Here is a 14,807-nt window from a genome sequence, read left to right on the forward strand (position 1 = left end):
TAGCAGTGATTGATTTGCCAGTTTTAAGAACCGCTATGCTCTTCATAATGTAAAGTTGTGGCGAAGCTGCCAGTGCAGATGAGCATGCAATGGCATTTCCCCCCATTGTAAAAAAAATGATGAAGAAGGCTACCACTTGGATCAAATTTTCAATTTGGATGAAACAGGTTTATACTGGAAGTGAATGTCATTAAGAACCTACATTTCTACATATAAAGCACATGCTCCAGGCTTTAAGGCAGCAAAGGATTGTATGACTGTGCTGCTGGGTGCCAGTGTCAGTGGAGACTTAAAGCTTAAGCCTATGGTGGTGTCCCGCTCTCCCAATTCATGAGCTTTGAAAAGTTACCTTAAGTATACGCTAGGCATCTAATTTATGTCAAGCAAGAGGTTAGATGATGGAGCAAATTTTTTCTGAGTTTATTGTTGATGTTTTAGAAGATGTTTTTAGAGTAGTGCAGAAAAAAAACATGGTTTTCAACATTCTCCTCATTGTGTATAATGCACCAAGCCATCCTCCCACCATTGGTGAGCTTTCTGAAAACATCAGAGTGCTATTTCTACACCACAGACACAACCTAAATCCTTCAATCCATGGACCAGGGTGCAATAGCAGCTTTTGAAGCTTATTATTTAAGGCACACAGTTAAGAGGCTGATTGCAGCCAAAGAAGGGGATTTTGGAAAAGCTTTAACATTTAAGAATCTATTTGACATCATGGAGACCTGGGTTAATGCCAGTAAGGACTGCTTGCATGCAGTTTGGCGGAAGCTCCTCCCAGATTTTTTTCAAGATTTTAAAATCTTTGATCTGTCACAGGAGTTCCCAAGAATCAAAGAATATTGTGTTGATCTTGCAAAGTAAGTTGGATTTGAAGAAGCGGAGAGTGAGGATGTTGAAGAGTTGCTTGAGTCTCACTGTGAAGATCCCTCTCTGCAGCTGATCTACAACAATTTGTTGCTGAGGGGGAAGTAGAAGCTGGAGATAAGGAAAAAGTCCAGCATGTAGCACCATGAGAGCTTTCCACTTCTGTTTTGTCTTCTATCCTGAGGGAAATTGAGAAGCAGTTGCAGCTGTTGGAGGACAACGATTACAATGCAGAACGCAGCAGGGTAGCAGTTCATGGGATAAGATCTTATTTGGCACCTTGTGAACAGCTTCTCCATGAAAGAAGAAAAAGGTCAAAAACTGGATGCGTTTTTCAAGCCAACTCCCAAGAAACCGTCAGAAGACAAAAAAAAAACACAGCCACCCACTTCTGGATTTAACGATATTTTGTCCTAGCCTTACAGCCACACCTGCACCTGAAGGTGATGATGATGATGATGACCCTCAGCCCTGCATTAACAAGAGAAGAACCTCAAAACCTTGTCTCCCATCACGTCATCTTGACATTTTTTCAACATAAAGTGATAAATTTATTGTTGCTTCATTATTATGTGTGAATTAAACATTTGCTCAAACTGTGCTATCATTTATGTTAGGCTTTGAGTGATTTTTGAGTGATTTTGTGTCATTTTTGTCTGCCCGTAAACCCATTATTTCTAGAACATGATTTTTCTATATCGTGTTGTTTCACAGGAATGCACATATCGCATTATAGCAGAAACCCCTTGCAGTGCATTCCATATTCTCATTATTCAGTGTGAAATATGTGGGATCCATTGTGATTTCTTTATTGAAACACGCTGTTATACCTGGAAAGAACTGTATTAAATTTGTCAGGCATGACTTGCTATTTACCAACCTACGCCGGTTATCCTTAAACACTCCAAAGCCTTTGAAGCCTGTCATAATTTTACTTGGAAATCATTCTCAAGGGGATTATGTTCGACCGATGATAGGCTGATTGGTCCAAATGCAGCCTCTTTGAGATGTCTGAGTGAATGTGCCCATGAAACAGTGGGAGCTGGCTTGGAGGTGTCAAAGGTACATCATTAACTAGGGTAATGATATAGCTAATTTGAGCCACCCTCCTGCCTCTGTCTGGAGTAACATCACAGGGAAGCCCTTTGGTGGACTTTCCCTACACCTGTCCCCTTGCCAGTTGGGGTCATGATGTCCTCCCATTGTTTCTGGGATGAACTGGCTATAGCTAGGCCTGTTGCCATGAGTCACCTTATCTCCTTTGGTTAGATTGGAGTGAGTGAGGAGGGGTCTGTCCTCGGTGGGGGTGGGGGGAACCCGTGCATTGAGGAAAGAAAAGAAAGTGAGAAATTTGATGCAAAAATGTTGTAATGTAAGAGATAATGGGAACTGCAGATGCTGGAGAATTCCAAGATAATAAAATGTGAGGCTGGATGAACACAGCAGGCCAAGCAGCATCTCAGGAGCACAAAAGCTGACGTTTCGGGCCTAGACCCTTCATCAGAGAGGGGGATGGGGAGAGGGAGCTGGAATAAATAGGGAGAGAGGGGGAGGCGGGCCGAAGATGGAGAGTAAAGAAGATAGGTGGAGAGAGTATAGGTGGGGAGGTAGGGAGGGGATAGGTCAGTCCAGGGAAGACGGACAGGTCAAGGAGGTGGGATGAGGTTAGTAGGTAGCTGGGGGTGCGGCTTGGGGTGGGAGGAAGGGAAGGGTGAGAGGAAGAACCGGTTAGGGAGGCAGAGACAGGTTGGACTGGTTTTGGGATGCAGTGGGTGGGGGGGGAAGAGCTGGGCTGGTTGTGTGGTGCAGTGGGGGGAGGGGACGAACTAGGCTGGTTTAGGGATGCAGTAGGGGAAGAGGAGATTTTGAAACTGGTGAAGTCCACATTGATACCATATGGCTGCAGGGTTCCCAGGCGGAATATGAGTTGCTGTTCCTGCAACCTTCGGGTGGCATCATTGTGGCACTGCAGGAGGCCCATGATGGACATGTCATCTAGAGAATGGGAGGGGGAGTGGAAATGGTTTGCGACTGGGAGGTGCAGTTGTTTGTGGCGAACTGAGCGGAGGTGTTCCGCAAAGCGGTCCCCAAGCCTCCGCTTGGTTTCCCCAATACATTGGGGAAACCAAGCGGAGGCTTGGGGACCGCTTTGCGGAACACCTCCGCTCAGTTCGCCACAAACAACTGCACCTCCCAGTCGCAAACCATTTCCACTCCCCCTCCCATTCTCTAGATGACATGTCCATCATGGGCCTCCTGCAGTGCCACAATGATGCCACCCGAAGGTTGCAGGAACAGCAACTCATATTCCGCCTGGGAACCCTGCAGCCATATGGTATCAATGTGGACTTCACCAGTTTCAAAATCTCCCCTTCCCCTACTGCATCCCTAAACCAGCCCAGTTCGTCCCCTCCCCCCACTGCACCACACAACCAGCCCAGCTCTTCCCCCCCACCCACTGCATCCCAAAACCAGTCCAACCTGTCTCTGCCTCCCTAACCGGTTCTTCCTCTCACCCATCCCTTCCTCCCACCCCAAGCCGCACCCCCAGCTACCTACTAACCTCATCCCACCTCCTTGACCTGTCCGTCTTCCCTGGACTGACCTATCCCCTCCCTACTTCCCCACCTATACTCTCTCCACCTATCTTCTTTACTGTCCATCTTCGGTCCGCCTCCCCGTCTCTCCCTATTTATTCCAGCTCCCTCTTCCCATCCCCCTCTCTGATGAAGGGTCTAGGCCCGAAACGTCAGCTTTTGTGCTCCTGAGATGCTGCTTGGCCTGCTGTGTTCATCCAGCCTCACATTTTATTATCTTGTAATGTAAGAGATTTCAGTTTTCTCTAACTACTTTCAAAAGCTTTCCTCAGCCCAATAACCTGTCCCTCAGATCTTTGGTAAGTCAAAAATTAATATGATCCAGTGTTGAATCAAAATTTACTCCATTTGATTGTCTACTATAGTGCAAACTAATGGAATTAAGGGGTTTCTCTTCTAGTAAAGGCATGGTACAATGTAGTGGCATTTAATACTGGTTCTGAAAACTATTCTTTTCAATAACTTTGTCCAAATTTGCTTCTTTACATTGTATAAAACAGGCCCACCAGGACCCGCTGGACCACCAGGTAAGAATTATTACTAATTTACTTCAACATTATTCTTTCAAGCAGCTGAGAAACTTCAGCTAGATTTCGTCTGGATAAAGATTCTAGACACTGTGTCTGTTATGTATTTAACTTAAATATCCCTTAAGGCCGTCCAGGTTTAGATGGAGTGCCAGGAGTTAACGGCTCAGATGGACCTGTTGGGCTTCCGGGACCACCTGGAAAGGAAGGCAAACGAGCTCGGAAAGGTAGTGAATCTTAAGTGTTTGTACAGATCAGTAGCTAGCCCCAGAAACAGTGTTCCCTGTGCATTTGCAACAGGTACTTTTTGCTGAGAAGAGCGCGAACAATGGAACATGAGCCATAATCCACATAGGAGTAACCGGAAGGCAAAGTACTGGGCTAATGGTAAGATTCTTAGTAGTGTAGATGAGCAGAGAGATCTCAGTGTCCATGTACACAGATCCTTGAAAGTTGACACCCAGGTTGACAGGGCTGTTAAGAAGGCATACGGTGTTTTAGCTTTTATTAATAGAGGGATCGAGTTCCGGAACCAAGAGGTTATGCTGCAGCTGTACAAAACTGTGGTGCGGCCGCACTTGGAGTATTGTGTACAGTTCTGGTCACCGCATTATAAGAAGGATGTGGAAGCTCTGGAAAGGGTGCAGAGGAGATTTACTAGGATGTTGCCTGGTATGGAGGGAAGGTCTTACGAGGAAAGGCTGAGGGACTTGAGGCTGTTTTCATTATAGAGAAGAAGGTTGAGAGGTGACTTAATTGAAACATATAAAATAATCAGAGGGTTAGATAGGGTGAATAGGGAGAGCCTTTTTCCTAGGATGGTGACGGCGAGCACGAGGGGGCATAGCTTTAAATTGAGGGGTGAAAGATATAGGACAGATGTCAGAGGTAGTTTCTTTACTCAGAGAGTAGTAAGGGAATGGAACACTTTGCCTGCAACGGTAGTAGATTTGCCAACTTTAGGCACATTTAAGTCGTCATTGGATAAGCATATGGATGTACATGGAATAGTGTAGGTTAGATGGGCTTGAGATCAGTATGACAGGTCGGCACAACATCAAGGGCTGAAGGGCCTGTACTGTGCTGTAATGTTCTATTTTCTATGTTCTATGTTCTAGGATGTCACTCTCCATTAGAGAGGGCCATTTGGGTTATGTACAGCTTGAGGGTAACCACTCCCCAGGTGTGATGAAGAACCAGGCACTCCATGAGCTCCACAGCTATTACAGTGATTTATCCCAGGCTGCTGGATCAATTTGAGTCAACTGAACTAACTGACCCTCGGGCAATGGAATAGTGTGGAACACTGTCCCAAGCAGTTGTCAGCTATTAGCACTGAGCTTGACCTTTCCTAACTGACATATTTACCTGTGTTCAAGGCACTCGAAATACTCTTGTACACAAATAAGAAATTTGTTGATGGAAGGGGAGGCAATAACCGAGTGGTATTATCACAGGACTGTTAATCCAGAGACCCAGACAATGTTATGGGAACCCAGGTTCAAATCCCGTCATGGCAGATGGCAGATGGTGGAATTTGAATTCAATAAATATCTGTCACTAGGAATCTAGTGATGACCATGGAATCCACACCAAACTTATATGGTTCACTGATGTCCCTTAGGGAAGGAAACTGCCATCCTTACCTGGTCTAGTCTACCTGTGACTCTGGACCCACAGCAGATGTGGTTGACTTCTAACTGCCCTCTGGGCAATTAGGGATAGACAGTAAATGCTGCCTAGCCAGTGACACCTTCATCCTATGAATGAATAAAAAAAAGTATTAAACCCAGACACTTGATCAGCAACAAAATATTTGATAATTAATTTTGTCTCATCTGTCTAATTGGCCAAGTCAACTACGTTCTGGGTGAAATGGTTAGGTTTAATTATTGGTCAAGCATTAGTCACTATGGTGATTTGTTGAGAAGCCCTTTACATCTTGTAAGCTTTCTGTGCTGTATTGTTTATACATGAACATTTGTGTTTCCAATAACAAAGTAATCAGTTGATTAGCATTTATATTGAAACAAAATATCTTTGTCAAATCTTAGCTGCCCCTGGACCAAAAGGGGAACCTGGAGATGTGGGACCCAAAGGTGAGAAAGGTGATCTTGGCACTCCTGGTTCAGATGGGTTACCAGGTGCCAAGGGTGAGCGTGGACTGAAAGGTGAAAGAGGAGAGCCTTACAACGAGATCATTTTAGAAGGTAAACAATCACATTGCTCTTACAAGGGCTTAAATCTCCAGGAAGCACACACTGGTTTGAAATCATGATTCTGGAAAGACTGACCTAGCCAACTTTTAAACCCCTTCACAAAAATAGACCAACACCTAGCTGCAACTAGCTTAAAAACGTCAAATTTTTAACTCTTAAAAAATGCAATGTATTCTTACATAGCCGTAGTATTAGTCACTGGAGCTTAGGAGGTTTAGAGGTGACCTTATAGAAGTTTATAAAATAAAGGGTACGGATAGAGTTAATGGTAGTTGTCTTTTCCTGAGAATGGGGGTTTCAAGACCAGTGGACACCTCTTTAAGGTGAGAAGAGAGAGATTTAAAAAGGACATGAGGGGCAACTGTTTTTTACAAAGCGGGTGGTTTGCATATTGAATGAACTTCCTGAGGATGTGGGCACAATTACAATGTTTAAAAGACATTTAGATAAATACATTAATAGAAAAGGGATTTGGGCCAGGAGCAGGCAGATGGGACTAGTTTAGTTTGGGATCATACTTGACATGGATTGGTTGGATCGAAGAGTCTGTTTCTATACTGTATGACTTTGTGAACAAAAACATGAATTCAGTTTTATGGCTCGTGAGTAGAAAATGTGTTAATGCATTAGCCATAATTTTTCTGTCATGGTAACAAAGGTGAAAATAAAAATTCATGTCTTTGTTAAAACAGAGAAATGTAATGGTAGGAGTGTTAATGCAGCCTGTTGATCAAATTCAAGGACGAACTATACAGTAAATGGAAAAGTCCGAGGGAAAATTGATGAATAGAGAGATCTGGGTGTTCAGGTCCATTGTTCCCTGAAGGTGACAACGCAGGTCAATAGGGTGGTCAAGAAGGCATATGGCATGCTTTCCTTCATTGGGCGGGGTATTGAGTACAAGAGTTGGCAGGTCATGTTGCAGTTGTAGAGGACTTTGGTTCGGCCACATTTGGAGTAATGTGTACAGTTCTGGTAGCCACATTACCAAAAGGATGTGGATGCTTTGGAGAGGGTACAGAGGAGGTTCACCAGGATGTTGTCTGGTATGGAGGGTGCTAGCTATGAAGAGAGGTTGAGTAGATTAGGATTATATTCATTAGAAAGATGGAGATTGAGGGGGGACCTAATTGAGGTCTACAAAATCATGAGGGTTATAGACAGGGTGAATAGCAAAAAACTTTTTCTCAGAGTGGGGGACTCAATTTCTAGGGGTCATGAGTTCAAAGTGAGAGGAGGAAAGTTCTTTACGCAGAGGGTGGTGGGTGCCTGGAACGCGTTGCCAGCGGAGGTGGTAGATGCAGACACGTTAGCGTCTTTTAAGATCTATCTGGACAGGTTCATGGATGGGCAGGGAGAAAATGGACGCAGACCCTTAGAAAATAGATGACAGGTTAGACAGAGGATCTTGATCGGCGTAGGCTTGGAGGGCCGAAGGGCCTGTTCCTGTGCTGTAATTTTCTTTGTTCTTTGTTCTTTGATTAAAGCATTGTGTGATTAACCTATTTAAATGAAGAGAGAGAATGTTGTATTTATATCACACCTTCTATGTTCAAAGGTGCAAAAGTGTTTTGGAGCCAGTGTTCAAGTGTAGTCAGTGTTTCTGGATTGACCAGTACTGATGCAAATCTGTGCATTCTGAATTTCCACAAGGCTGTTGGTGAACGCCATTGTGAGGAGACCTCAGTGACAAAAATCAGCTGGTTTTCCTGGGTTTAACACCATATTCTCCTAAAGTTGCAACAGGAGATTGGGAGAATCCCAATTTTCCCGTTTTCTGTTTCAGTGTCATGTTTAAACCTCATTGGCTTGTTAGTTTGCAGTATCTGAATGTTATTATTTACAGATTAGTCACCTTATAGCTTGGCCAAAAATGTGTCACCACAGTAGTAATGTGTGATAAATGGAATTGGTAATCTTCCTGCCACGTTTATGATGATTATGATGACTCACTGGCCATTGGAAAATATATTTGAGCAATAATTCCTGATCGACCTGTTCAGCAATGGTATGACACTTCTCTGGAATAGGTGGGATTTGAACCCAGGCCTCCTGATCCACAGGTAAGGACAGTACTACTGCATGATTAGAATCCCCAGGAGCATTTTAGAAAGGGCCTATTACAGCATAGCTGATGTAGTCGGACAATACATGTATCGGAATCTGATGATGTATTTATGACCCTGATTGTCCTATCAGGAGAACACAGCGTAGAGTACACTCTCCAGTCAAGTTTACTGAGGCCCATCCAAAGGGGACCAAGAAATACAAATTGTAAACTATGCTTGTGGGAGTGCTTCTTTTGAGGTCTGCAAAACCAATGTATTACCCTCTGGACTTTTCCTACTTTGCTGCCCACTATCGTGCTGGCCCAAATTTACTGAATTGCAACAGGTAGTTTATTTGGGCTAAGGCAGTTTCTGGTCCTTTACAAATGAAATTAATGCCTCAAAATGACCCTGAATTCTTTGCACCAGGTTGGGTTTGGTGATGGTCTCATTCTACTGCACTGCCTTCTGGAAAATGAGATCTCAGCTGTGACTCAGTTGGCCACATTGTGTAAAACGTATGGGCAATTATAGAATCCCTACAGTGCAGCAATGGCCCATTTCCACCACTGAGTCTGCACTGACTTTCTGAAGAATATCCCACCTCGACACAGATCCCCGTCCCCGTCCCCGTCCCCGTCCCCGTCCCCATCATGCCCCCTTTCCCATGTCTGACCTGTGTATCCGTCAACACAACAGGGCAATCTATCCAACCTGAACATCTTTGGACTGTGGGAGGAAAGCAGAGCATCTAGAGGACACACACAGACATGGGGAGAACATGCAAACTCCACACAGACAGTTACTCAAGGCTGTGCAGCTGCAATACTAACAATTGAGCTACCTCATATAAGTCCCCATGTCACCTGGAGATATTTATGCATGGGAGTAACCAATCAGAGACAATCCACAGCCTTAAATAGAATGCAAGGAAGTGGAGAAGAGAGGAGACACTTCTCCAAACACAAGCTGGTTCTGTCCCAAGCTTGCTACTGTTAGGTTCAGTAACCTGAGTGAAAAGCAGCATGTGATTGCAAGGCCAGTGGGCAGCAGGCAGCTAGATACATTAACATTGCTATTGAAAATGTGGCTAGATGTGTGCTTTTTTTTTGCCAGGAGTCCCTTTAAAATATTTCTGTATTTGTATATCTGCAATGGAAATGCATTTACTGTAAAAGATGTGTTTAAGGTGATGCCTTTTCATATGTAGAAGTGTGTGTCAGTTATTTTGATAAATTTTGGCTTATGACTGTTTTTAGATTAGATTACTTACAGTGTGGAAACAGGCCATTTGGCTCAGTACCAGTTTAAATACTGTTTTGTCAAGGAAATTAATGTTTTCTTGTGTGTTGAGACTTTGAATTTAGAGGAGAGTTGAAAATTGTCAGGATTTTGATGAAGTTTTCGAATTGTTTGTCTGTGAGACAAAGTACTCTACATGCCAATACAAGTTGAAAACTATTATTGCTATATTATAGCATCAACTAATGAATGAGTTACTGAGATTAAAAAAAAGTAGCTTCCTGAGGCCAATAAATTACCCAAAAGCAAGATGTAGCCTTTGAGACAACTTCAGGAGGAGGCTTCAAAAAAGAAAATGTATTTTTCCCTCTAGTCTGGTGGCACTCTCTTGTCTGAACACTGTAGCTTTGGCCCAGAGCTACACTGCAGGCATTTGAGGAGAAGAAAATCTTAATTTTCTGCATTCCACTGCTGAGGGCTTGCTGAACAGTGGAGCTGACCTCTTTCAGATAACACATTAAACTGTGGCTACAAGTGCCCATTCAAAGGTCACAAAACACTTTCAATAAAGATGCACCAGTGCTCAGATCAATACTTATCCTTCAATCAATATCACAAGAAAAAATTGACATTATTACATTTCTGCTTTCGCAAGGCTCCAAGGTCCCCACATTGGCTCCTCCATTGATATTCTGAAGTGTTTTGGGAAATGTTAAAGCGATGAAAAGCACTGCTCAAATGCAAACTCTTCTTTTCCCTCCTGGCAGAGTAGTTCCTATCATTAATGGAAGCTTAGGCTGAAATGGAACGTTAATAGCTCCATTAAAAGTTGAAAGATCACTGGACTCAAAATGACAACTCTGCACAGATGCTGCCAGACCTGCTGAGTTTTCCCAGCCATTTCTGTTCTTATTTCCATTAAAAGCAGTAGGTTTGGCAAATAGCTATAAATGAATGCACGTATTCAGTAATAATGGGAACTGCAGATGCTGGAGAATCCGAGATAACAAAGTGTGGAGCTGGACGAACACAGCAGGCCAAGCAGCATCTCAGGAGCACAAAAGCTGATGTTTTGGGCCTAGACCCTTCATCAGAGAGGGGGATGGGGTGAGGGTTCTGGAATAAACAGGGAGAGAGGGGGAGGCGGACCGAAGATGGAGAGAAAAGAAGATAGGTGGAGAGGAGAGTATAGGTGGGGAGGTAGGGAGGGGATAGGTCAGTCCAGGGAAGACGGACAGGTCAAGGAGGTGGGATGAGGTTGGTAGGTAGGAGATGGAGGTGTGGCTTATTGCGAACTGAGCGGAGGTGTTCTGCAAAGCGGTCCCCAAGCCTCCGCTTGGTTTCCCCAATGTAGAGGTAGCCGCACCGGGTACAGTGGATGCAGTATACCACATTGGCAGATGTACAGGTGAACCTCTGCTTAATGTGGAAAGTCATCTTGGGGCCTGGGATAGGGGTGAGGGAGGAGGTATGGGGGCAAGTGTAGCATTTCCTGCGGTTGCAGGGGAAGGTGCCGGGTGTGGTGGGGTTGGAAGGCAGTGTGGAGCGAACAAGGGAGTCACAGAGAGAGTGGTCTCTCCGGAAAGCAGACAGGGGTGGGGATGGAAAAATGTCTTGGGTGGTGGGGTCGGATTGTAGATGGCGGAAGTGTCGGAGGATGATGCGTTGTATCCGGAGGTTGGTGGGGTGGTGTGTGAGAACGAGGGGGATCCTCTTTGGGCGGTTGTGGCGGGGACGGGGTGTGAGGGATGTGTTGCGGGAAATGCGGGAGACGCAGTCAAGGGCGTTCTCGACCACTGTGGGGGGAAAGTTGCGGTCTTTGAAGAACTTGGACATCTGGGATGTGCGGGAGTGGAATGCCTCATTGTGGGAGCAGATGCGGCGGAGGCGGAGGAATTGGGAATAGGGGATGGAATTTTTGCAGGAGGGTGGGTGGGAGTTGGTGCACGTATTCAGTAGGTGTTTTTATTTGGATAAATGAATATTGTATGTGATGCCACCTCCTTGCAGTTAAGCTGTACACCATGCAGATTGTTACTGAAGGTATGTGGCACAGATTTATATGTTTAACCTTCTTATTTTCAGGTCAGAGAGGTCCCCCCGGACCCCCAGGGCCAGCAGGACCTCCAGGTGCCCCAGGTCCTGTAGGACCGCCTGGCCCACCAGGTTCCAAAGGAAAATCTCGGCATCAGCAAAACACAGTCAGTCACGGTAATGTCTCTCAGTATGAATCCGCTTTAGGTATGTGCCTTTTGGTATCTGGTAAGAGTGCCTTTATCAGAATGAGCATCACTATTTTGTTTACACTTTTAGATGAAGCTCACGCTGCATCAAATGATGACACTTTAATCAGAAGGATGTCAGCACAAAAAGCAATGAACACCTTTCCGATGAAATATGGTAGTGTTTCATACCACTTCTATCTTGATTTTGAGATTGAATTGTGGTTACTATTACATTAATGCTCAAGCAATATCCTTTTATAGGACGAATCATAAAATCTGTGGATGCCCCTTACAATGTGACAAGGATTGAAAACACGTTTGGAGCATGGATGAAGGACCCTGCAGCGAAGAACAATGAACGAATTTGGGTCGTTGAGCACTTTTCTGGTTTGTTCTGAGTGTGCTTAACTGAAATGATTTGCAATGTCATCCCAAAATATTCACAATTTCTCATGCTAAAATATCTGTTAGCATTAAATATATATTTTCCTGAGAAGTTAGACACGCAGGACAATTAAGATGGACTACTGGAGTGGCACAGTGGCTGACACTGCTGCCTCAAGCGCCAGGGACCCAGGTTTGATTCCAACCTCAGGTGACTGTCTGTGTGGAGTTTCCACATTCTCCCTGTGTCTCGTGTGTTTCCAAAGATATGGAGGTTAGGTGGATTAAATATGGGAATGCTGGGATAGGGTAGGAGCGTGTGTCTGGGTGGGATGATCTTTGGAAATGCAGTGTAGACTTGATGATGGGCTAAATGACCTGTTTCCACCTTGTAGGGATTCTATGATTCTAAGACAGAATGGCAAATGAAGACCTTCAAATGGCTGAGTAAATTGTATTCCCAATTTCTGTGGAAGCTTGTTTTTCTCCCCTTTATCTATGAAGCACCCTTGATTATTTAATGGTCATTAAAGCACAGGGCAGGCTGAGGAGGCAGGCCCCAAGTCAATTAACCTAGAATACAACTCAAACCCTATCCTGTGGACCTTATTCTGAGCAACATGCTATTGAGGACTGGATGTCACCACCTACACACTCTGTCACTGGCAAATGCAACATTTTGGTGTTGTCGCCAACGTCTCTTGCTTTGCAAAGTATCCTTTTCCAAATATATTTATAACTGGGTGTAATCAAGGATGTTACAGATTAAAATGTTTGGATCATACCTGTACATAATATCTGCTATGACAGAATCGAATATGGCTTTTGGACACTTTTCCTTTGTAATGTGTCTAAACATGAGTAAATAATAAAGTGTGCACTCACATTCACACTCTCTAAGGTTAATGTCACTATGCATTTTATCGCATTGCTAATCAGGTTACTTAGTCCAGAAATTAATTTAGGTCTAAGTACAGGTTATCACATTGTTTCTCCCTGAAAGTGTGAGAACTTTAAGTGTTAGGGCAGTAATAGCAAACTCCACTGAAATGGTCTGGCATTCTGGGCTTTGATATTTTCCACAAAGGTTAGAGGTTTATGATCAGTATGTGCCAGTATATATGAACTGAACTGAAATTGCCACATAAATATTGCGGCTACTAGAACAGGTCAGAGCCTTAAAAACCCTGCAGGAAACTCAGCTGCACAGAAGTGAACTACTCAATCGAGCCTGCATTAAACAACTATAGCCCTCCTTGGGTAAAGAGACCAAAATTATATGCAATACTCCAGGTGCAGTTTCACAGATGCCTTTATAGTTGCACTTCCCTATTTTCATACTCCATTCCAAATGCCAATAAATGCCAAAATTCCATTTGCCTTTCTTATTACCTGTGGATCAAACTTTCTTACTAATATTCTAGTGAAGATTTGTTACCAGTTCTGAGGAAGGGTCATCAGACCCGAAACGTTAACACTGTTTTTTCCTTCACAGATGCTGCCAGACCTGCTGAGCTTTTCCAGCAATTGCTGTTTTGTTTCCTTTAAATTTTACAGGATTGACAGTTAAAGAATATGAAAATTTAGAGGCACTCAGAATTGGGAGCAACTTCAAGACAATAACATTGGCACGTTATTTTCATGGTTGTGGACATGCAGTGTATAACGGCTCAATTTTTTACCACAAAGGAGGATCTGATCAAATTATAAGGTGAATATATTATGTAGTTGTATTTTTAAGGAATAATAATGGGTATAAGCTGATTAGTGGGGACCTTCACGTATGAAGTAGGCTATTATCAGGTATTCCCTGTTGTCTGCAGCTAGTGGAATTCTGCTAAAGTTGAGAAACTTGACTGTGTTCAACACAGCTGAGTTTTGTTAACTTACTCAGCACAATTTATTTTTGGATGCAGTTTTATGAGACTTAAATTACAAACTAAACAACATTTAAACTTGTGTGAAGTCCATTTATTTGAATAGATAAATGAATTTTCTTGAATAACTTCTCCAGATTAAAATGTTTATTTTCATTACTTGTGGTTGTAATTGTAAACTATAATCTGAATTTTTAAACAGCCATGAACACATTTGCAGCTGTTTTGTTGTTGTAAAAACTTGAAATATTTAAAATGCTGTTCAAGTCTTGAACATTTTAATGCTGCCTCGCAACTCTGAATTGGTATTTCATCATTAACCTTTATGAAATTTGACAACCAGGAACTAGATATTGGGTATATCAGATGTGAGAGGAATGCTTGGATTATACCAAATAGCTTGCTTCCAGGTTGATTTGAGTCAGTTACTTATTGAGGAAACACAGTGCAAATCCAAACAGTAACCTCATAAGAAATGAAAGTCCTGGTGCCTGTCAGTACATCACCTGTGTGTCAGCCACAACTCAATAGTCCTCTTGCTTTGAGTTAGAACATTGTAGGGTCAGGTTCCATTCCAGTGATTTGAACACAACAAATATAAGCAGACTTGTTTAATTTCAAAAATATACTTTATATAAAAACTTTGGTTCTATACAGTACCATACCAGGGAATCAAACAAACATTTTGAGTTTGGCTTTATCCAAACAAACCAAGGATATCTCTTACACATGCATATGCCCTCTAGTTTTAGACTTTCCCCACCCTGGGGAAAAGACCTTGTCTATCTACCTTCTCCATGCCTATCATGATTTTGTAAACC

At 43.3% G+C, this 14,807-nt stretch overlaps 1 protein-coding gene across 1 annotated transcript in view; it reads left to right on the plus strand.

Moving 5' to 3' along the window:
• The window catches only part of gldn (gliomedin), a 43,429-nt gene that overhangs the window by 24,870 nt on the left and 3,752 nt on the right, over window positions 1-14,807 (plus strand). The window contains exons 3-9 of the mRNA XM_059639260.1: window positions 3,965-3,991; window positions 4,120-4,218; window positions 6,046-6,201; window positions 11,586-11,711; window positions 11,814-11,900; window positions 11,987-12,112; window positions 13,667-13,820. Of these exons, the coding sequence (XP_059495243.1) occupies window positions 3,965-3,991; window positions 4,120-4,218; window positions 6,046-6,201; window positions 11,586-11,711; window positions 11,814-11,900; window positions 11,987-12,112; window positions 13,667-13,820 (775 nt within the window). The remainder of the gene's footprint in view (window positions 1-3,964; window positions 3,992-4,119; window positions 4,219-6,045; window positions 6,202-11,585; window positions 11,712-11,813; window positions 11,901-11,986; window positions 12,113-13,666; window positions 13,821-14,807) is intronic.

Source organism: Stegostoma tigrinum, chromosome 33 (genome assembly GCF_030684315.1).
Source record: "Stegostoma tigrinum isolate sSteTig4 chromosome 33, sSteTig4.hap1, whole genome shotgun sequence".
Taxonomy (NCBI): domain Eukaryota; kingdom Metazoa; phylum Chordata; class Chondrichthyes; order Orectolobiformes; family Stegostomatidae; genus Stegostoma; species Stegostoma tigrinum.